The sequence below is a fragment of the Microcaecilia unicolor genome, chromosome 8 (genome assembly GCF_901765095.1).
Source record: "Microcaecilia unicolor chromosome 8, aMicUni1.1, whole genome shotgun sequence".
NCBI classification, from domain to species: domain Eukaryota; kingdom Metazoa; phylum Chordata; class Amphibia; order Gymnophiona; family Siphonopidae; genus Microcaecilia; species Microcaecilia unicolor.
In genome coordinates this window covers 247,596,118-247,620,049 of record NC_044038.1, presented here as the reverse complement: position 1 = coordinate 247,620,049, position 23,932 = coordinate 247,596,118, and the positions used below count along the sequence as shown (strand labels likewise).

The window sequence follows — 23,932 nt, the reverse complement described above, 5'->3', positions numbered from 1 at the left end:
CAAAATGGTAAAGGATAACGGATTCAATATACTGCATCTCTGTAGTACAACCAAAGTGGGACCCGATGGCTGCCTTGCATGCACTGCAACACCTTGACGCCGGCCAATTTGCATGCAGTGGGACCACCACTTAACTGCCTCTGTGGGAGTCGCTATTCACCCCGACTTGCAAAAACGCATCACAACATGTCCCAAGCGGTGTGTCAGGATCCCTCCCCTGCACTAAGTAGAATTTGCTGCCATCCAAGTAGTTCTCAGTCAAACTTTAGTCGAACTTACCACTGTCAGCTGCTCCCCCCAAGCTCACAGTCTCCACAAGTCTTACCCCAGATAAGAAAGGCTCATAACTGACTCTCTCCAATATACCTCTTTCTTGCCTTCTTTTTTTTTTTTTTTTAAAGGTTATTGTGCTGGAAAAGGAAAGCTCCACAGGAAACAGGGGAGAGATGGAAAGAGGGAAGAAGTAAATTTGTGGGGCACCAGAAACAGGGATCTGAAGACTCAAGACAACTGGACCAGGAGCAAATCACTCAGAACCAGAGGCTGAAAGTGTGTCCATACACTTGCTGGAGATAGAAAATACTGAAGAGCTGGACTGGATGCAAAGAGAGAGATGTCTCAGTCCAGTTTTCTGTTATCTTGCTACCTGCTGGTTGATGGACAATTATCCCACAGATTATTGAAAAATGGGGAAGTTACGTAATGGAAAATGGGAATTCACATCCACAGGTCGATATTCCAAAGTACTCAGTGGGTAGCAGTGCTTATTCATAGAGCAGGTGATGTTGTCCAACTTATTTATTGCACTTGTATCCCACATTTTCCCACCTATTTGCAGGCTCAATGTGGCTTACAGAGACCTGTTATGGCGTTGCCATATAGGGTACATGAAACAACTGGAGTTACAATGAGATCAAGGGATGACAAAAAGAATTATTCAGGTGATTATAGAAAGAAGACATTCAGAGTAAGGGTGGAGTGGAGGAGTGTTATAGTTAGGTTATGGGTTCTCGTGGTAGGCCTTGTTGAAAAGAGAGGTTTTTAGTGATTTGCGAAAATTAGCTGTTTCGTTAATTGTTTTCAAGTTAGTTGGAGACGGTGTCTGAATATCCTCAGAGACTACTTCAGTATTATTCAGATGGGAGGAGCTTAGAGCCAGGGCAGTCCGGGAGCTTTTCCAGATACTGGTGATATTCAGCCTGCTGTCTAGATAACTCAGGACATCTGGATGTGAGACTGAATATTGCCACTATCATGATAAGCTCTGATGCTGACCACATTATTTGGACATTTGGTACTAGCCACTATGTTGTGGCAACTATTGACCTAATAATTTTTGGGCCACCCAAATCATGCTCAAGACATGATCCCTTAAATCTAGCCATCCTGAGGCATGGAAATCGTGGCAACCATGCGACTCCTTTGTTGCATTGGCTGGTGGTACAAGGCTGGATTAATTTTAAGGTGCTATGCTATGGAAGGCAACTGCCCAGAGGGTTTGTCTCAGTTATTGAAAATACTAAACTCCAATGCGACCTCTTGGGGCTGTAATCTATTGCTTCTGGTTTTTTCTACAATTAAATCTGAGAAATTAAAAGCCCTGTTTTCTCATTCTTTTTTGTTTTTAGCAATTTGTTTATGGAACAATTTTCCTTCGGAATTATGTTTGATGAAATATTATTCTTTTTGTAAAGTTCTGAAAACATATTTGTTTGGTGAGTTTAAGATGTGATGTTGGTTTAATCAATTAGATGTTTGAAATTTGTAATGCCCGATGTTTGTATCCGTTTTTTCTTTTTTTGTTTACTGTATCTCGTCTTGAATCTCAATCTGAGGGAGTTGGCAGGTAACAAATTTTTTATAACTTAACAAAAATAATGACATTCTGAGGTTTCCATCTACATGTGTGTGACATGATTTACATGTGCAGCTGTGCAAGGCTTCTACAATCACCTCCTTTATCACAGAGGGATATAAGGTTATAGCTTACCTTGTCTTACTCTAATGACTTTGAGATACTGGAATGTACCCTCATCTCCCCTTACGTCCCTACTCATAACCTCCGCTCTCAAGACAAATCCCTCCTTTCAGTACCCTTCTCCACCACCGCCAACTCTAGGCTCCGCCCTTTCTGCCTCACCTCACCCCATGCTTGGAACAAACTCCCTGAGCCCATACGCCAGGCCCCCTCCCTACCCATCTTCAAATCATTGCTCAAAGCCCACCTCTTCAATGTCGCTTTCGGCACCTAATCACAACACCTCTACTCAGGAAATCTAGACTACCCCAACTTGACATTTCGTCCTTTAGATTGTAAGCTCTTCTGAGAAGGGACCGTCCTTAGTTATTAATTTGTACAGCGCTGCGTAACCCTAGTAGCGCTCTAGAAATGTTAAGTAGTAGTAGTAGATACTGGAATGTATGAAAAATATGCTTTGTTCCAAGATGCTTCCCCTAACTTCTCTCAATATCAGTGCACAGAGAGCAAGCAGGTGGTCTTTTTGGCTAGGCTGAAAGAACATACCGGAATATTCCTTCAGTTCGTTGGCCACCCAGTGCCAGGACTTGCTGTGAGAGTTTTGTCTGCACCCAGGGCAGCCTGTGGTCAGGAAATGTGTCCTGCTGACGCAGCATGATCTCTTCCAGAGAGCTGCCAAACATTGAGGGTATGTGGATGGCATTCCTCGCATGCTCAATCTCCTCGATGCTTGGCTTTTTGAGTCCCTGTCAGAGAAAAAAACCAGAGGGTTTTAAACAATACTTAAATGTCCTCAGAGTTTAATGTGCCACAATCAAGCGATGAGCATCCATACACTTTGACCCTTTAAATGACAACAGTGTGATTTTCAAAGACTGATAGGGTACTTTTACTACTAAAAATATCACAAGGCAAGTCCAATGTGATGGATGAAGTAGCAGCCAAGCATTCCAAACCCCAGAACACAAAATTATGGCAGGTGAAAGACTAAACTCACATGCCAAGCATCTCTAAGGGAGCAGAAGGAATGGTGAATGGTAAGGATTGGGCAAAGATGGCTATAGGGTAGGAAGTAAGAAGAAAGGGGGAAAGAAAAGAAATAGCAAATGGACATGAGTCCCTGGAAACATTCAGTGCACAGAGAGAGGAAACTGGAACCAGAGCCCGGGAAGAAGATTAGAAAAATAAAGTCATCAGACAACTAAGGTAGGAAAAAATCATTTTATTTTTAGTTTAGTGATTGAAATATGCCAGTGTTGAAAACTTATATCTACTGCCTCTATATTTTGTGATGCATGTGGGTAAGAGGAACCCGAATTATAGCTACGTCTTGCAAGGTTCCGCGTTAGGAGTTACGGATCAAGAAAGGGATCTGGGTGTCGTCGTCGATGATACGCTGAAACCTTCTGCTCAGTGTGCTGCTGCGGCTAGGAAAGCGAATAGAATGTTGGGTGTTATTAGGAAGGGTATGGAGTCCAGGTGTGTGGATGTTATAATGCCGTTGTATCGCTCCATGGTGCGACCGCACCTGGAGTATTGTGTTCAGTACTGGTCTCCGTATCTCAAAAAAGATATAGTAGAATTGGAAAAGGTACAGCGAAGGGCGACGAAAATGATAGTGGGGATGGGACGACTTTCCTATGAAGAGAGGCTGAGAAGGCTAGGGCTTTTCAGCTTGGAGAAGAGACGGCTGAGGGGAGATATGATAGAAGTGTATAAAATAATGAGTGGAATGGATCGGGTGGATGTGAAGCGACTGTTCACGCTATCCAAAAATACTAGGACTAGAGGGCATGAGTTGAAGCTACAGTGTGGTAAATTTAAAACGAATCGGAGAAAATTTTTCTTCACCCAACGTGTAATTAGACTCTGGAATTCGTTGCCGGAGAACGTGGTACGGGCGGTTAGCTTGACGGAGTTTAAAAAGGGGTTAGATAGATTCCTAAAGGACAAGTCCATAGACCGCTATTAAATGGACTTGGAAAAATTCCGCATTTTTAGGTATAACTTGTCTGGAATGTTTTTACGTTTGGGGAGCATGCCAGGTGCCCTTGACCTGGATTGGCCACTGTCGGTGACAGGATGCTGGGCTAGATGGACCTTTGGTCTTTCCCAGTATGGCACTACTTATGTACTTATGTACTTTCTATTTATCTGCACTCAGAGTTTGGCATCTTACAGTTTCAGTTTTTGTCTACATTTGTACTTTTAGTTTGTGGTCACATATCTTGTTTTTGAAGAGGGACCATCTGTGCTCTGCGTGTGTGATCAAGGCCAGGTGTTCTGGTGGGGATGGATGTTGGAATGTATTGGTTGGCGTCATGGCCCCATATAGGATAACATTTGTTGATTCTCAGCCCTTTGGGACCAAAGAGGCCCAAACTTAAAAATTCGCAAAGACCACTGACTACATTCAACGGCAAGTATCCTTCTGTGAAAAGTGTGCAGACTTTTACTTTCCTTAACACAATTAATCAGCTAACTAGAATCAGGTTTTTAAATAACTTGGTAATAAGTAAACCATCCTGTACAGTAAATCTACGTAAGAGTCCGAAAGGTTTTGTATTTTGTCTTTACCATAAAAGTTAGTGGTAACTCATTATACCATAATCAAAATAAATTTCAGAGATCCTATGGAAAAAAACAAGTTGCTGGTGCTTATCAGCATAGGGTTAGAAGACCATCTCTAAATATTTTGGGCTCCATCCATCCACTGTTAAACAGGCTATCTACAAAGACTTAAAGACTACAGTAATTATCCGGGGTCACGCCTCCTGCCAAGAACATCCAACGAACAAACCAGAAAATCATTCATGAAGCCTCTCCTGCTGCGACTTATGCAAAGGGTCATCACCAGCAGGAGAAAAGCGAACAACAATAGTGTTTGTAGGTTGAAAGCTATGAAGAGACCAGTGATCTGTAAAACTGCTAAGAGATTGCCATTTCTGGATGACAAATATATTAAACTTTCATAAATAAAGCAAGTGGGGAAAGAACGCAAAGCGTGACTCATGAAACATTTTAATATCTATGTGTGTGTATCTATGTGTTTTGCATGTGTGGCATGTACGTGTCTATGTTTTTAGTTTATATGTTTATTTGCATGTGTGTGTGTGGGGGGGGGGAGGGGGGGTTGGGAATGTTTGTATGCACATTGGTATGTGTGTGTGTATATTTATGTACAGTACCATCTTTGTTATCCAACCACCCGGCATATCCAACAGACACCCTTGGTGACGCCATCGTCAGCTCTAAGTTGTTTCAGTGAAAAGAAAACTATTTTGGTAAAAGAATCGGGAGCTCTGTGCCTTTGTTTTATGCATTGTTTGAGGGGTTTTCCGTATTATCCGACAACGTGTCAGTTCCATTTAGGTCGGATAATCGAGGCTGTACGGTATCTATATCTGTGATGACTTTCTGTAAGTCTGACCATCAGAGAAGTTGGGGGGGGGGGGGGGGGGGGGGGGGTGCTGAAATATTTAATTTCTTAATGACTATTCACATCAGTATAGGTATCCTAAAGCTGTTAGAATTGCTTCTTCCATAGAATGTACCGGAGCATTTGTTTGGAAGCTGCCTTCCAGCGCTCCCACCCTTAGTACCTTCTTGGATTTAACAGAATGGGATCAAATTTGTCGGGGGGGGGGGGGGGGGGGGAAACTAAGTAAAAGATGCTTCAAGTTCAAAAATGGGCCAGATTGGACTGGGGATTCCTGAGAAATAAGCCCCATACGTTTCAATGGGAAAAACAGTTCCTGCTTCTGTAGCATAGAAACTTAAGATACAAAAACATGACAGTTACCGAAATGGCTCCTTTCAAACTGCATTCCCCCTGCTCCCTGAACTCCTCCCCCAGACTCCCTCCCCCCGAAACTACCCATCCCCACACTACCTCCATGCACGTACTCCTCACCACTAAGAACCTACATCCCCCCCCCAAACTACCCCCAATTATCTCATTACCCCAACTATTCCACCCCAAAAATTACTCATACACCTGCCCCCCACCCCCCAAACCGCCTCCTCAACTACTCCTGCTTCTCTCCTCTAAGTCAAAGACTAACGGAGATAACACAGCTACACACATGCACACCTATGGGAATGCAGGGACTGCGCTAAAAGCTTTGTTTCCCCACCTTTTTTCTTATTTACTAATTTTTATTTCTGTGCATTAAAGTTGATCACTACTACTACTACTTATCATTTCTATAGTGCTACTAGACGTACGCAGCGCTGTACAATTGAACATGAAGAGACAGTCCCTGCTAATTTATCTATACTGAATTCTAGCACACAACATTCTCCAACTACCAGGCTATGAATTAATAAAGACCAAAAATCTCCCTGTGACTTGGTTACCTACCTTTTTGCCTCCAGTAACAGCGACCTTTTTTAGTTTTCGATAACAGTACTTAGCATATGTGCTTACAGACAAAGCTGTGAGAGAGAAAAAGAGATTCAGCAAAGAAATACTACAAGATAGCAAATAAAAATCAGGCCCATCTAGTCTGCTTAATTTCTTTCCTGGTTCTGCGACACAGATTTCATTCTCCTCTAATTTATCTGTCACTTCTTTGTAACTACAGATTTCAGCGCTCATCTCAGCTTTCCACACTGAACCAGTCTCTCTCTACCCTTTGAGACTCTGCAGCCACAACTGGGACATAATCAGGGAACACAGAGGTTGCATCAAGACCCCTGTGAATAACGAGGGACAGAAAGATTGCAGATGGGCTGTGGTTACCCGTTGCCCAGTATCAAAAAACAAAAGTTACTCTTTGGGTGTTTTTTTCCCCACTGTCCTTCCCATACACATATTATAGATATCTATTCACTACTCTGTTGTATTGAATTCCAAAGGTGGTATATGAAACATCTGGTCAAAATCAAGAGGCAGAGACAGAGAAATCGAAATTCTGCAGTTACTAAATACCACAGGAGCCAAAAAGATAGTTCAATGCAGTTTACAATAGTAACAACAGCTACATCTGGACTTCAGGGACATACAGGGGTCAGCATTTCATTTTGGATTTAATTGCATACATAGTTAATGTTTAAAATTTCGGTCTGGGAAACACATAACTTTTAGCTGAAGTTGATGTCCAGTCAAAAGTTATTTGGAAGGCATTATGGGGTGAGAGTAACACCAGCAAATAAAGTTTACAAGTATCATCATTTTTTGTTAAAATACTAACGAACCCCATTATATATTCAGGGGCTTGACCATATAAAATCAGAAACACAATATAACTTACCCAGTAATGGCAAAGCATTATCAAACCTTGATGTTTGACAAATAAGGTGCACTGAAGTATTCTGTAATGTTTGTAACCTTCGCAATAAATACTTATGGCAACCGGTGTAAACCACATTACAATAGTCCAGGTGTGTTACAATCAAAGCCTGGTGAATAGTCTGGAATACTTCAGGTGTAAAACTGGAGCATATTCTCCTTAGTTTATATAATGCCCTTAACATTTGAACAGAAACTGCTCTCACTTGAGCTTCAAAGTTGAGATAACTAATACCCAGTATTTTAAGCTCCTTCTCCAAAAGATAAGTTATACCATTCACTGTAAAATGTTTATATGGTAGCTGATTATGTAACTTTTTAAGTCTAAATGCTTTGAAAATACACCTTCACAGCTACTACGCAATACTAAAAACTTGGTTTTGTCTTTAAGTTTTAATTTAACTAACTAAGCCCAATGCTCCAGACCTCTCTCTACCTGGTGGAATTCCCTCCATATCCAGATTGTGATATCATCATGACCCTCAGGGGGTCCTGAGCCCCTACGTCTTGCCCCATCCTTGGCCACCTTTAAATCTAGACTGAAAACCCACCTCTTTTAACATTGCTTTTGACTCGTAACCACTTGTAACCACTCACCTCCACCAACCCTCCTCTCCTCCTTCTTGTACACATTAATTGATTTGATTTGCTTACTTATTTTTTGTCATAGGCGGTCGGTGGCCCAACTGAGCGAAGAGAAGCGCTTTTACTGGGAGCGCTTTCACTGACGCTGTCTGTCGCTGCGCTGCCGGACTGAAGGTAAATTTTAAAAAAAAGGAAACGGATCTTGGGGGAAAGAGGGCGGGCAGTTGGGACGAGCATCATCATCGTCGTCATCAGGATCCGATCTTCGGCTGGGGAGGCTTAGCCTCCCCAAGCCTCCGATACCGGGCGCCTATGTTTTTTGTCTATTAGATTGTAAGCTCTTTGAGCAGGGACTGTATTTCTTCTATGTTTGTGCAGCGCTGCGTACGCCTTGTAGCGCTATAGAAATGCTAAATAGTAGTAGTAGTCATCTGCATATATCAATGGGCAAAAACCCAATTTGGTCAATGTAATCCCCTATGGAGCCAATAAAACATTAAAGAAAGTAGGTGAACTCTGAGTCCAAGAAGTAGACTCCAACTGATTCTTTCTAACCCGATACGACCTATTCTTCAAAAATCCCTGAAACCATTGTAAAACCACATCTTCAATCCCAAAATGTCAAGAGTAAATAAGTTAAATTATTATGATCAAGCTGTTCACGATGGGGTTGATATTGAAAGTCATTTAACCGGGCAGGAAAGGCTTCTACCCAGTTAAATCGTGCTAGTTAGCGGAAGTTAAGCACTAACCGCTAAGCCAGCTCAGGGACAGAGTCAGCACTTAAGTGGCTACGTTAACCGGAACTGATAAAACACAGTTCCCATCTCTGCTCGCTTTCACATAGGTGGTTAAGTGCTCAATACTGCGCTTACCCGGATAATGGATAGCTGACCCCACAAACACGGATATGGCATAACCACCACCTGTATATTTACCCCTTCATTTCCCAAACTTCCTTGATAGTTGTTATGTTTGAAAAGTAATATAATAAATGTTTATAAATACCTTCTTCTTCCTCTGTGTTTTGCTTTCGCTTTTTTCTTGATTTTGAGTTCTTCTTGTTTTTCAAATCCTGAAGTTCTTTCATGCGCTGGATAACTGAAAAGTCAGATAAAAGGTTTACTGAACATGTACCAAATACTTCCATGCAAACATGGGTGATAGAGAAGTGAGCTGGAAGAAATTGCCATGTTTCACTGAACTGTCAGTCCTCATTTAGGATCTCCAGCATTTTTTTTTTACTTTCATCCGTGATATGATACAGACGTTCAAATATTTCAAAGGTATTAATCCGCAAACAAACCTTTTCCAGAGATGCGAAGGCGGTAGAACGAGAGGACATGAAATGAGATTGAAGGGGGGCAGACTCAAGAAAAATGTCAGGAAGTATTTTTTCACGGACAGGGTGGTGGATGCTTGGAATGCCCTCCCGCGGGAGGTGGTGGAAATGAAAACTGTAATGGAATTCAAGCAAGCGTGGGATAAACATAAAGGAATCCTGTTCAGAAGGAATAGATCTTCGGGAGCTTAGCCGAGATTGGGTGGCAGAGCCGGTGGTGGGAGGAGGGGCTGGTGCTTGGGAGGCGGGGATAGTGCTGGGCAGACTTATACGGTCTGTGCCAGAGCCGGTGGTGGGAGGCGGGGCTGGTGATTGGGAGGCGAGGATAGTGCTGGGCAGACTTATACGGTCTGTGCCAGAGGCGGGGCTGGTGATTGGGAGGCGGGGATAGTGCTGGGCAGACTTATACGGTCTGTGCCAGAGCTGGTGGTGGGAGGCTGGACTGGTGGTTGGGAGGCGGGAATAGTGCTGGGCAGACTTATACGGTCTGTACCAGAGCTGGTGGTGGGAGGCGGGAATAGTGCTGGGCAGACTTATACGGTCTGTGCCAGAGCCGGTGGTGGGAGGCGGGACTGACTGGTGGTTGGGAGGCGGGGATAGTGCTGGGCAGACTTATACGGTCTGTGCCAGAGCCAGTGGTGGGAGGCGGGACTGGTGGTTGGGAGGTGGGGATAGTGCTGGGCAGACTTATACGGTCTGTGCCAGAGCCGGTGGTGGGAGGCGGGAATAGTGCTGGGCAGACTTATACGGTCTGTGCCAGAGCCGGTGGTGGGAGGCGGGACTGGTGGTTGGGAGGCGAGGATAGTGCTGGGCAGACTTATACGGTCTGTGCCCTGAAGAGGACAGGTACAAATCAAGGTATACACAAAAAGTAGCACATATGAGTTTATCTTGTTGGGCTGACTGGATGGACCATGCAGGTCTTTTTCTGCCGTCATCTACTATGTTACTATGTTATGTTATATGTTCTTTTTCAAATCTGCTGAGGTAATTTTGCTGTGGGTGTGCAGAAACCACACAACGAATATATTTAATTTTTTTGCAGAGGGGACATGTCTGGGGGCAGAGAGGGGCTGTTTCTCTAGTAATCATTTAGCATATCTGAATTACCACACGCTGATTAGAACATGAGCCCTTACCAGCTACAAAACAGATCTAAGTGCTCACACACTAATTTGTTTTAATGGGCAACATTAGCGCATGATCACACTGAAAAAAAGGTATAACTTTAATTAAACTATAAAAGGAGGAAAAAGACATCAAACGTCCAATATCGGTAACTCTGAAATCTCCTGTACCATTATTAATGAGAGTCTGTTATCAGCGGTCTAAAAAACCTCAACATTTTTTAATCATTCATATGCACAAAATTCTAAATAGCTTCAAAAAAACATCAAATCACAATCACGATTATATGATCAATACTTAGCTTAAAAAATATGTCCCGACAGTAATCGTCGTTTCACTTAACTTAAGCCAAAATTCTCAATTGGGAATGGCGCCATCTTTGAAAAGCAGCGCTACGACTTGGGAAATACAAATCTGTAGTCTAAGTAATGGTGTCCTTAGCTCCCCTCATGAAGCGTATGATCACCCTTGGGAGGGGAATGTTTCGCTGAGTCCTGATGTGTGAACTCAGGCAGCTATTCCCGAAAATGATGCAGAGCCTCACTACTACAGCCTGGGGACGCTGGCAGGTACAGAGCAGCAGAATTTGGTAGTACCGCAAGGTGAGAGCCAATTTGAATATGAATCCATGATAGGTAGCAGGTGAGGAGGGTTTGCTCCTCTCCTCTGTACCCTAGACCAGTGCTTCTCAATCTTTTTTTATTTCATGGCACGTTTTCAAGCTTCCCTGATCCTTGAGGCACAGCAAAACAAATATTTGCTGGTCATTGGCCACTCAGAGTGCAGGAGTCGTCTAATGGTTAGTGCAGTGGGCTGAGAACCTTGGGAGCTGGATTTGATTCCCACTGTGGCTCTTTGTGATCTTCGGAAAGTCACTTAGCTCTCCATTGCCCAAGTACAAAATCTTAGATTGTGACCCTCTACTACTAATCACTTCTACTTGGGCAAACTGGATGGGCTGTACAGGTCTTTTTCTGACGTCATCTACTATGCTGCTTCTATAGTGCTACAAGACATTTACAGAACTGTACACATCATATGCGGCTACTTTCTCTGTCCCTAGTGGGCTCACAATCTAAGTTTTTGTACCAGGGGTAATGGTGGGTTAAGTGACTTGCCCAAGGTCACAAGGAGCAGCAGTGGGAATTGAACCCAGTTTCTCAGGTTCTCAGTCCGCTGCACTAACCATTAAGTTACTCTTCTACTCCACTAGGGACAGAGAAAATATACTACTACTACTTAACATTTCTAGAGCGCTACTAGGGTTACGCAGCGCTGTACAGTTTAACAAAAAAGGAGAGTCCCTGCTTAACGGACCTTACAATCTAAAGGACGAAATGTCAAGTTAGGGCAGTCTAGATTTCTTGAATAGAGGTATAGTGGTTAGGTGCCGAAGGCGACATTGAAGAGGTGGGCTTTGAGCAAGGATTTGAAGATGGGCAGGGAGGGGGCCTGGCGTATGGCGTCAGGGAGTTTATTCCAAGCATGGGGTGAGGCGAGGCAGAAAGGGCGGAGCCTGGAGTTGGCGGTGGTGGAGAAGGGTACTGAAAGGAGGGATTTGTCTTGAGAGCGGAGGTTACGGGTAGGAACGTAAGGGGAGATGAGGGTAGAGAGGTAAGGAAGGGCTGCAGATCGAGTGCATTTGTAGGTTAGTAGGAGAAGCTTGAACTGTATGCGGTACCTGATCAGAAGCCAGTGAAGTGATTTGAGGAGAGGGGTGATATGAGTATATTGGTCCAGGTGGAAGATAAGACGTGCAGCAGAGTTCTGAACGGACTGAAGGAGGCATAGATGGCAAAGTGGGAGGCCAGTGAGGAGTAGGTTGCAGTAGTCAAGGCGAGAGGTAATGAGAGAGTGGATGAGAGTTTGGGTGGTGTGCTCAGAGAGGAAAGGGTGAATTTTGCTAATGCTATAGAGGAAGAAGCGGCAGATCTTGGCTATCTGCTGGATATGCGCAGAGAAGGAGAGGGAGGAGTCGAAGATGACACCGAGGTTGCGGGCAGATGAGACGGGGACGATGAGGGTGTTATCAACCGAGATAGAGAGTGGAGGGAGAGGAGGAGTGGGTTTGGGTGGGAAGACAAGAAGTTCGGTCTTGGCCATGTTCAGTTTCAGGTGGCGGTTGGACATCTAGGCAGCAATGTCGGATAAGCAGGCCAATACTTTGGCCTGGGTTTCCGCAGTGATGTCTGGTGTGGAGAGAGAACTTTTTTTCTGTGGAATACGTTTTGCTATCAACACAATGCAGGTTACTGTGTATGACTCTCTAACTACATGTTTTCCCACCCAGTTAGTAAAAAAACAGAAGAAACGGGACTGCTACAGATTTCTACACTGAAACCTCATGCAAACAGGATATTGCCCCTTGGTCACAAGCACAAAATACAGACAGAATAAGGGCAACTGGGCAGGGCTTCACACCATATAAGCAAGCCTATTTCAGAATTGTACCAGACCCTTCTTCTGGATGCAAAGAAATGGAATGCAGAACTCCAAATGTCTCTGAATAAGTCAGACCACGTATTTGGAAGGCTCGCTCTATCTCCATGTGTGGCAGGAGAGTGGAAGTAATGGTTCAACTGTTCCACTATCCTCTTTTTGATCTCCCCTAATTGTTTGCAGGGGTGTGGGAAGATGGGGAACCATTTTCATATATGGTGGGCCTGGCCTCAGAATTCAGGGGTTCTGGCAGGAGGTGGAGAAAGAGTCCATTGTATTCTCCTGGGAAGAAGAATAGAATGGACTGCAAAAATATGCCTGTTGGGATAGAAATGTGCTGAACAGAAACCAATAACTTGTGTCCCATACGATTCATGGCAACCTTCTGGGAGGAGACACTTGACTCATTGGGTGAGACAAGTTTACGAGATTGCTGTGATAGAGAAATTGTCCTACTTGTTACAGGGTAGACTTGACATTGATGAGAAAATAAGGGAGCAATATTGGTAACGCAAGGGGGAGGGGATTAGTAGGGATTAACAGCAGGGTCATGGAATATAGTATAGTTTACATTACTGTATAATTTCACAGAGACTAATAGAACAATTATAGTGGTATCTTTCTTCCTGTCATTTAAATAAAGTTTTTTTAAATAAAGAAGAAAACAGAGCAATAACTCATTGAAAACTTTTGCATCCTTCACCCTTTTCCTACTTTCAGAACTGAATGTAGGTACCAAAACACTTCCTATGGTTTTCTCCTTAGTCATTTTAGAAAAATATTCATTCACCATTGACATCAAGGCAACCTTGTATAGCTATATTTGAGACATGACACTACCTTATCCCTCACTGTCTCCTATCTTCCTCCACAACCTTCCTTCTTTTTTACCTTTTCATCTCTCAAAGCTTTATAACCTCCCTATAAGATGGGATTAAATGGGCACCAACAAATGCATAACCCCTAAACCAACTATTCCACATAACACCTCTATATTCCATTGAAAACTCAGCAACTCTTGAGGAGTCCATAAGCACTGCCACGCTGGGAAAAGACCAAAGGTTCATCAAGCCCAGCACTCTGTCTCCGACAGCGGCCAATCCAGGCCCCAAGAACCTGGCAAAAACCCAAAATTTAATAACGATCAATGGACTTTTCCTTCAGGAATCTGTCCAGACCCCCTTTAAACTCAGCAAGGCCAGCTGCCGTCACTACCTTCTCCGGCAATGAGTTCCAGAGTCTAACCACACGCTGAGTAAAGAAAAACTTTCTCCAATTTGTTTTAAACCTACCACATTCTAATTTCATCTTGTGTCCCCTAGTTCTATTATTGTTAGAAAGCGTAAACAAACGCTTCACATCTGTCCGCTCTACCCCACTCATTATTTTGTAGACCTCTATCATATCACCCCTCAGCTGCCTTTTCTCCAGGCTAAAGAGTCCTAGTCGTCTTAACCTCTCCTCATAAGGTAGTCATCCCATCCCTTTTATCATTTTTGTCGCCCTTCTCTGCACCTTCTCCAATTCCTTTATATCTTTTTTGAGATGAGGCGACCAGAACTGAACACAATACTCCAGGTGCGGTCGCACCATGGAGCGATATAACGGCATTGTAACATCCTCATGCTTGGTTTCCATCCCTTTTCTAATACTCAACCAGAAATAACTGCAGCATTCCCATTAATCAAGCTCTGAACTGGGCCCAACAGCTCTATCTTTATTTATGAACTTCATATACTGCCTTTTCTCAAAGAGAGGTTAAAGCAGTGGCTATTAAAATACAAGACTACAAAGGTAGCATTCATGCATAGTTAAGGAGAGCAAAAGGGAAGAAGGGAATGGGAGGAGAAGGGAAAGGGAAAGGAGAAGACCTGCATCTCTGCTTTACCCAAAAGGATTAATTAACTGGAGTGTCAAAGCAAATGCAAGGCGCAGATAAAGAAGGCCAAGAGGGATTACGAAAAAAAGATAGCATTAGAGGCAAAAAAACATAGCCGGCAAAAGAATCGGTTGGGCCGCTGGATGACCTAGGGGTAAAAGGGGCGATCAAGGAAGACAAAGACGTAGCGGAGAGACTGAATGAATTCTTTGCTTTGGTCTTCACCGAGGAAGATTTGGGTGGGATACCGGTGTCGGAAATGGTATTTCAAGCGGACAAGTCGGAGAAACTTACTGACTTCACGGTAAACCTGGAGGACATAATGGGGCAGTTCGGCAAACTGAAGAGTAGCAAATCTCCTGGACCGGATGGTATTCATCCTAGAGTACTGATAGAACTGAAAAATGAGCTTGCGGAGCTACTGCTAGTGATATGCAACTTATCCTTAAAATCGAGCGTGGTACCGGAAGATTGGAGGGTGGCCAATGTAACGCCCATTTTTAAAAAAGGCTCCAGGGGAGATCCAGGAAATTATAGACCGGTGAGTCTGACGTCAGTGCCGGGGAAAATGGTAGAGGCTATTATTAAAAACAAAATTACAGAGCACATCTGAGGACATGGATTACTGAGACCGAGTCAGCAGGGCTTTTGTGTGGGGAAATCTTGCCTGACCAATTTACTTCAATTCTTTGAAGGAGTAAACAAACGTGGACAAAGGGGAGCCGGTTGATATTGTGTATGTGGATTTTCAAAAGGCGTTTGACAAGGTACCTCATGAAAGGGTACAGAGGAAATTGGAGGGTCATGGGATAGGAGGAAATGCCTTATTGTGGATTAAAAACTGGTTGAAGGATAGGAAACAGAGAGTGGGGTTAAATGGGCAGTATTCACAATGGAGAAGGGTAGTTAGTGGGGTTCCTCAGGGGTCTGTGCTAGGACCGCTGCTTTTTAATATATTTATAAATGATTTAGAGATGGGAGTAACTAGCGAGGTAATTAAATTTGCTGATGACACAAAGTTATTCAAAGTCGTTAACTCGCGACAGGATTGTGAAAAATTACAAGAGGACCTTACGAGACTGGGAGACTGGGCGGCTAAATGGCAGATGACGTTTAATGTGAGCAAGTGCAAGGTGATGCATGTGGGAAAAAAGAACCCGAATTATAGCTACATCATGCAAGGTTCCACGTTAGGAGTTACGGACCAAGAAAGGGATCTGGGTGTCGTCGTCCATAACACACTGAAACCTTCTGCTCAGTGTGCTGCTGCGGCTAGGAAAGCGAATAGAATGTTGGGTATTATTAGGAAAGGTATGGAAAACAGGTGTGAGGATGTTATAATGCCGTTGTATCGCGCCATGGTGCCACCGCACCTTGAGTACTGTGTTCAATTCTGGTCGCCGCATCTCAAGAAAGATATAGCAGAATTGGAAAAGGTGCAGCGAAGGGCGACTAAAATGATAGCGGGGATGGGACGACTTCCCTATGAAAAAAGACTAAGGAGGCTAGGGCTATTCAGCTTGGAGAAGAGACGGCTGAGGGGAGACATGATAGAGGTATATAAAATAATGAGTGGAGTGGAACAGGTGGATGTGAAGCGTCTGTTCATGCTTTCCAAAAATACTAGGACTAGGGGGCATGCGATTAAACTACAGTGTAGTAAATTCAAAACAAATCGGAGAAAATTTTTCTTCACCCGTGTAATTAAACTCTGGAATTCATTGCCGGAAAATGTGGTGAAGGCGGTTAGCTTAGCAGAGTTTAAAAAGGGGTTGGACAGTTTCCTAAAGGACAAGTCCATAAACCGCTACTAAACGGACTTGGAAAAATCCAAAATCCCAGGAATAACATGTATAGAATGTTTGTACGTTTGGGAAGCTTGCCAGGTGCCCTTGGCCTGGATTGGCCGCTGTCGTGGACAAGATGCTGGGCTCGATGGACCCTTGGTCTTTTCCCAGTATGGCATTACTTATGTACTTACTTATGTACTAACTGGGAACAAAGCCAAAGGCTTTCTGAATAAAATGGGTCTTAAGTTTAGTTTTAAATCTGGACAGGGAAAGTTCACATCTAATATCTGCTGGTAAGCTGTTCCACAGGAAAGGAGCAAGGAAGAAAAATGCAGAGTGACGACTAGATTTATAGTGGGCAGTATCAGGCGGTTAGCATCCAAAGATCTACAGCAGGAGCAGATGACTGCTCAGTGGAACTGATTATATACCCACGGCAATCAATCTGAAATGGAATTCCAACCTATACCTCTTAGATATGGAAACGGTCAATAATGAAAAGTCATGTTACATAAAATACAAAATAAAATGAGAAGGTAATCCTAGGGTGGAACTTACTGTTCTCATCATTGAGCTGGTCTAGATGTCGATAAATGTATCCTTCCAGGTAAGACTGGAATTTGGGTGATGGGGAGAAGAAAGCAAGGCTAATGGCCATAAGTTCCCAGCCCAAGGTCAGGCTTTGGTAACAAACGTTATCTGTAGTCTGTCTAACCAACTGTATGTAAATTTCATCTCGCAGGCCCTGGATACTCCAGCACTTGGTAACCGCAATCAATGCCACATGATTTCTGTCAGTACGGGTCTGCCGATCACCCATGTACATCTGTACCAGCTTGAACATCTCACAGGCTTCCTTCTTGATCACATGGCTGCTGGTAATAAGCATAGGTTTCTTGATAGATCCACCATTCCAGGACAGCATGTTGGCTATAGAAATACGCTTACGGAAGATACCCTGTGTATGCATGTTCAGGTTCTTGGAAGCCCAGTCTACCATACTGTTTTCAGATAAGGGTTTCCGGATTGTGTTGTAAGGGAACTGGTACACCGGTATACTGGGCTGCTGTCCTTCTTCATTTTTGGAATTAGTTCCTAGTGTTCCACTCTACAAAGGAGAAGAGAATATATTACAAAGGATCAAAACCATTTTGCTTGACTCTACTACCTCATCTTAGATCAAGCTTTCCCAAACCTGTTCTGGTGATCCCACAACCAACCAGGAGACCCAGTATATACAAATTGATCTCATGCATATATGTTGGGGACATCCTGAAACCAAGTTGGCTGTGGAATTACTATGCGAGGTTTGAGAAGCCCTGTCCTAAAGTCACAGCCAGGATCACAGCTACATCTTCCACGATATGAAACACAAACATCTAATATACAACCTAATCAAGACAGCCAAGCCCATCTTGTCAATGTATTTTTCATACTGATTTTTAGTTGTATCCCTGCTGCCCTGCTGTTAACAATTATTTAGTTCAGATATAATTTTCTCCATAATTACATCCATTAAGAAGCTAACGAGCTCTTAATGATTCTACATAATTGCTGCTACTTCATGCCAGGTAGACATCAGAAATGCTTAGTCTTTCTACAGAAAGACTGCTGAATCAAACAAGCAGCTGGATTTGTCTGGTAGGTCTCTAACAACAAGTCCTAGCTGTGATCACATAGCTGGGTCTGTCTACCAGGTTACCTAGGGCAGTGTTTGCCAAGTCGGTCCTGGAGTACCCCCCTTGCCAGTCAGGTTTTCAGGGTATCCTCAATCTTTTGGGTTTATTTTGTAAGAGCAGGTGCTATTACAAATGACGAGAAATAAAAATAAAACCAAATGGAATGACTGGTCAGGGGCCACCTCTACCTCAGATCCAAAAGGCTTTTGTACCAGCAAGCACTGGCCAGGTCCACTTCTGCTGCTAACAGAACAGAGATCATTTTCTTTTTAAACTATGTTATTTGATATTATTATTACCTGAGATGCTGTCTGTGTTGATTCTGATGACACTAAGCTTGTCTGACTGATCAAAGTCTTTGCCAAAGAATCAATTTTTTCATAAGCTCTTTTTTGCCGAACTACATCCTGCTGTATTGAAAAGTCACTGGGGCCATTTCCTTTGTTCTCCACTACAGCTCTATACAATGATCCATCACTAGCCCTAATGTCATCCCGTGATCCACAGCTGCCGTACTTTTTCGAGGGCTCAGACTGGAACCGGACTTTGCTGCTTTCTGGCAGGGCTCTTGTTTCTACCATGTCAGCATCCAGATTAGTTTTGCTTCCCTTGCACGCTGCAGAGCGGCTCACCACAGCACGCATTTCTGCAATTAGCTGATCATTCAACATGTTCAGTTCACTGCTGCTACCAACAGATCCAAGTCTGGTTTCTATTGCTCCTTGTTTTCTTCCCCTCCTCTTCCTCAAACTGGGAGAAGGGCCTGTTGAATAACCAGAGTCTTGTTGACTTATTACAGTAGCATATGCCTGAGTTTGAAGACTATTTTGACGACTGTCCGTGTTCTTCAGAATGCTGGCTTCTAAAACCCTCCAGCACTGCTTGAAACTCTCCTTTGACGTAAGCTGGCCTGACTGAGGCTTCACAGACACTTCAGATGTCTCATAAGGAGCAGTGAGTTGTTTAGATTGGTCCACATTGACCATGTGTTTGATGTATTCTCTCCCACATGGACTGTATTCAGTAGCTGATGGATTCCTTCTGTGCTTGTTGGAAGTTATGCTTGGATGTGGCAACAGCTTGGTAGATTGAAGCGGTTTTTGAAAATTATTGCTGGGTGAAACATGTGGCATTGTCCTGCTGCCACCGACACCTTCAGTGTCCATTTCCACTGGGGGTTCATCGTAGATTGGAGAGTCCAATGATGGCTCATCATATAGCGGGAGAGGCAAGGCATACTTTGGAGTCTCGGGCTGTGATGCAACAGCTGGTACGGTCAGGTGTGTGCGATAGCTGGCATCACCAGTGAATACTGAACAGAATCCACTATCCTCTGACTTTCTCATCTCCACAGACTGCTTTGTCTCTTTGGGAAATATTGTTCTTATTTGCACTGGGATCTGTTCTGCTTGCTGTGGTTGGACATAAATCCCTGACCTACTAAGGGGTTTTTGACTGGTGCCTGTATTGGGATCATCCTGCTGTCCAGAACTGGTAGAAGACATGGGTCTGTGTTTCAGACTGGGCACTTTCACCAGCATGGCCGCCTTTGTTCCCGGGGCGGGTTGCCACCTGTGAGGCGTTTCCCTATGAAAAAAAGATAAAAGGGTGATTGACTAGAAAAATGATAGAAAACTATCAACATAGTAACAGCAGACAGACCTGAACGGTCCATTCAGTCTGCCCCATAGTCATACATTATCAATCCACGATTAAATCAACAATGAACGTGATATTATATACTTGATTATAGTGTAAATCAGTGGGAGGCAATCAACCGTCTCTGCAGGAGATGGACTGGCCTGTCAGGCTACTTTGAAACATTCCTATTCTGTTCTCTTTCAAGGACCTGAACAATATTGCCAAGGGCTTTCTAATTTTGTATTCTTAATATTTCAACTGTCTGGCAATAGGTTTAGGTACCTATCTATTCTCAGGATTTAATTGCATAATTCAATTGTGCTGACTGTATCTATATTCACATCGATTCTATGTGGACGATATACAAGGTTTTTTCCCCCAATATCATCTAGGGAAGCAGGATTTAGTAGTCAATTAAGTGATTGTATAGAGCCAGTGAAGAAATGGATGTTTAACACATGGATTTGTGGGTAAGGAGGAATTGTTTGCCTGTATGTCGGGGGGATCTGTGTGTACCAGTAAGGAAGGAGATGAAATTGACAAGGAGATCACAGGTTACGAATGTAGTTCTGGTGGAATTTAAGCATTTGCATATGTTGTATCAATTGAAATCTATGATTTCTGTTTATGATTTCCGACATTTATTTATTTATTATTACATTTGTATCCCACGCTTTCCCACTCAAAGCAGGTTCAATGCGGCTTACACAGTAATAGGGAATACAGAATATTGTAGAGAGAGTAAAAATTAAGTATAACAGAGTAGTAGAATAGATAAGTGGGTAGAGATAGGCAATGGAGAAGGGATTAAGGTGGGAGATAAAGTCTGGGTCTATGTCATTGTCTCCTGGGTATATGTTAAGTAGATGGGTTCATTAGTTTGGGTCATTTGGATAGGCTTGCTTGAATGAATGGGTTTTTAGTGCTTTCCGGAAGGGTAGATGGTCACGGATTGATCGGATAGGTCTGGGGAGGGCATTCCAGAGTTGGCTGCCTAGGAAGGAGAAATTGGATCCATAATAAGTTTTGTACTTGAGTCCTTTACAGTTGGGATAGTGCAGGTTAAGGTAATGTCGCGAAGATTCAGTGGTTCTGGTGCATCTGAACTACTGCAATGTCACTGGAGTGTCAGGGTATTGCAAGTGGTTCAAAATGCAGCAGTGAGAACAATAATGGGGGTGGCAACGTTTTTCTCAGGGAACACCAATGTTTAAAAAATGACACTGGCTGCCTTTTCTCAAAGGATCCAATTTAAAGTTTTGACAGTTCTACATCAGGTTTTTTCTGCAGTTGCTCCAATCTATCTGAAACATATGTTGACTGTTTACCATCCAAGATGTGGATTGTGGTCAGAGGCTGCTATGAGACTTTCAAATGATACAGTAATTCAACTTCGGTATGCAGAAACACGAGTTCTGCTTTTTCTTCCTGCAGGGATAACACTGTGGAATGCATTGCCAGGTCAGCTTTGGCATTGTAGTAGTGTAACACAGTTTAGGAAATTGCTGAAGACGAAATTGTTTGTTGGAAATGATATGAACAGGTGTACTATGACTCAGTGCCATAGCAAGAGCGGCTGACACCCGGGGCGCCCCCCCCCCCGGAGCGCATAAGAATACTTTAAATTTAGAAGCGAGGGGCGGGTGGGAGGGCCGATCCGCCCCCGAGTCCACGTCGCTGGGAGCTGCGTCGGCTCCATTGGTTCCTTGCTCTCTCTGCCCCGGAACAGGAAGTAACCTGTTCCGGGGCAGAGGGAGCAAGGAACCAACGGAGACGACACCCCCCCAGCGGCATGCACCCGGGGCGGACCGCCCCACCGCCCCCTCCTTCCTACACCACTGCTATGATTGGCTTAATAAGCTGTAAGAATACTTATAATTGAGTATTATTGATGATTATTGGGTTGTCTATATACGAGTAGAAAACCCTTGGGAGGGTAGGTGGGACTATAAGTCTCACAGCGATTTAACCAAGTATCACACTTAAAAATGTGGGGCAAACAATGAGACAATCTGAACCAGAATCCAGGTTTTGCTAGAATTTAACTTTTCACCTTTAAAAGCAAATATTCCCAATAAATATTGAAGTTTCTTTAATAGTATCTCTAACTGCAATTTAAACCAGCTGCAGGACTAAAGCTACTCTTCTTTACCTAGGACTGGCAGTGGAAAATAAACCTTGCAGAGCTTGTCTACAGTTCAGTAGCCAAAGTTAGGAAACTTCAGAAAGAGTTAGTAAAGTGGTAGACCAGAAACAGCTTGAAACGCTTATCCTCTCTAGAAGAGCTAGGCAAAGGGAGAGAAAGATGGGTTTTGTTTTGTTTTTTTTGTCTAGGTTAGAGACAGAGCAGTAGACAACAGATATACAGTCAGCACAATTTAACTATGCAATTCCTGAGAATAGATAGGTAGCTAAATTATTGCCAGATAGTTGAAATAAGAATAAAAAAATAAATCAGAAAACACTTAGTAGTATTGTTCAGGTCCTTGGAGGAGAGCACAATAGGAATGTTTCAAATGTAGCCGGACAGGCCAGTTCACTTCCTACAGAGACAGGTGATGGCCTCCCAGTGACTTAGCCAAGTACCACAATTAAAAATGATCTCTAGGAGGGGCAAGCAATGAGACAACCGAGATCGCCTATTTTATTAAAACAAACAAACAAAAAAGTGTTCTCATTCTCTGAGACTAACCAGTGCACAATGTGTGGGAGAACAGAAATTTTTTATAGACTGCGGCGTGAGATACGAGGGAAAAGAGCTATTTTCTTAGCTTGCAAAAAAAAAAAAGAAATTCTTGGCTTGTAATTACTGTGCAGCATAAATAACAATCGTCATTTCATCAGTTTATAATCTGTGTGTAGCATGAGCCAGAAAAGCCACTTCTTTGGTTTCTAATTATCATCATACCTAGGAACTCTGGATTTCACAGAGAGAGACCCCAGTCATTATTTGCATTGCCAGGTGTCTGGGAAAAGACTACAAACTCCAGACAGGGATATAAGATCAAATAGACTGTGAAGTGGCCTAAGAAAAAACAAAAGCTGGAGGCAGAAGCCAGGATTTTATTAAAAGACACAACATGGCCTGTGTTCCAGTGTTGCCTGTGTCAGGGGTTGTTTATTGTAACATTTCTTTTGAGTGGCAAGTCAAAATGGTTTACAATCACTAAATACAACATATAAAACATAATACCTAAAGAAATCCATAAAATTATAGGAAAGTAAAGCAAGCAATAAAGTACAATTAAAAGAACATACAGTTCTAAAATTAAAAAACAAAACAAAAAAATAACATTAACAGTATCAGTAAAACATAAATGTACATTCCTTCCTAAATCTACATTTCTGTGTTTCTACGTTGTAGGTTATCAGTCGGAACTCATATTTCGCTGAACAGTAACCTCACTGGGATTCAAATGTCACTTGAAAGAAGTGTGTTTTCAGTATAGTATGATTTTTCCAATCGATTAAGTTGTGTAAGTGAATTCCACTGGGAAGGGGAGAGAAAATAAAAGGCTGAGGTACGTGTGGATTCCCATTTAGCAATTGCAGGGGAAGGTAAAACCACTCTATTACATGCTGCAGTATAGGAAATATTACGGCCGCCAGGTAGGAAAGAGTTAAAGCATATAAAGTCTTACATGTCAAAATTAACACCTTAAATTTAATCCTATATTCGACTGGAAACCAATGTACACGTTGAAGTAGAGGGAAGGCATGACAAATGATATGAGTTGTTGTATTCTGAAGTGTCTGCAATCTTTTTAAATTTGCTTTAGTGATACCAGCAAAGGCAATATTGCAGTAAACTTAACATGTACTGATAAAGGCATATGATAAGCAGCAAAAGAGATTCTTGATTAATCATATTTCTTACAGATCTTAGCTGAAGTAGAAAGAAAAAAGAACTTGTCTTTACAACAGAGGAAATCTGAGGGCCTAAGGAAAGTGCAGAATCAGTACTTAAGAGGATACAGATCAGGCTTCCAGTGATGGCTCAGGTGGTTGATTATATTTTACATTAATGCATGCCAGGGGCGTAGCCAGACACCCAATTTTGGGTGGGCCTGGGTCCAAGATGGGTGGGCAGAAGAACCCCGCCCCGTCCCACAGGTGATTTGGTCTCTTCTTCGATCACCTGCATGCCATATGGTCTCTCAAACATCCCCCCTCTCCCA

At 43.0% G+C, this 23,932-nt stretch overlaps 1 protein-coding gene across 2 annotated transcripts in view; it reads right to left on the bottom strand.

Annotated features, from left to right (window-relative positions):
• Window positions 1-23,932, bottom strand: part of LOC115476102 (rho GTPase-activating protein 39-like) — a 70,086-nt gene that overhangs the window by 13,693 nt on the left and 32,461 nt on the right. The window contains exons 3-7 of one of the 2 annotated variants that reach the window (XM_030212257.1): window positions 18,413-19,685; window positions 16,993-17,542; window positions 8,865-8,957; window positions 6,342-6,415; window positions 2,525-2,724 (exon numbers count right to left, since the gene is read on the bottom strand). In XM_030212257.1, coding sequence (XP_030068117.1) covers window positions 2,525-2,724; window positions 6,342-6,415; window positions 8,865-8,957; window positions 16,993-17,542; window positions 18,413-19,685 — 2,190 coding nt within the window. Of the gene's footprint in view, window positions 1-2,524; window positions 2,725-6,341; window positions 6,416-8,864; window positions 8,958-16,992; window positions 17,543-18,412; window positions 19,701-23,932 lie in introns of both variants that reach the window. The other variant, XM_030212256.1, reaches the window with a different exon arrangement.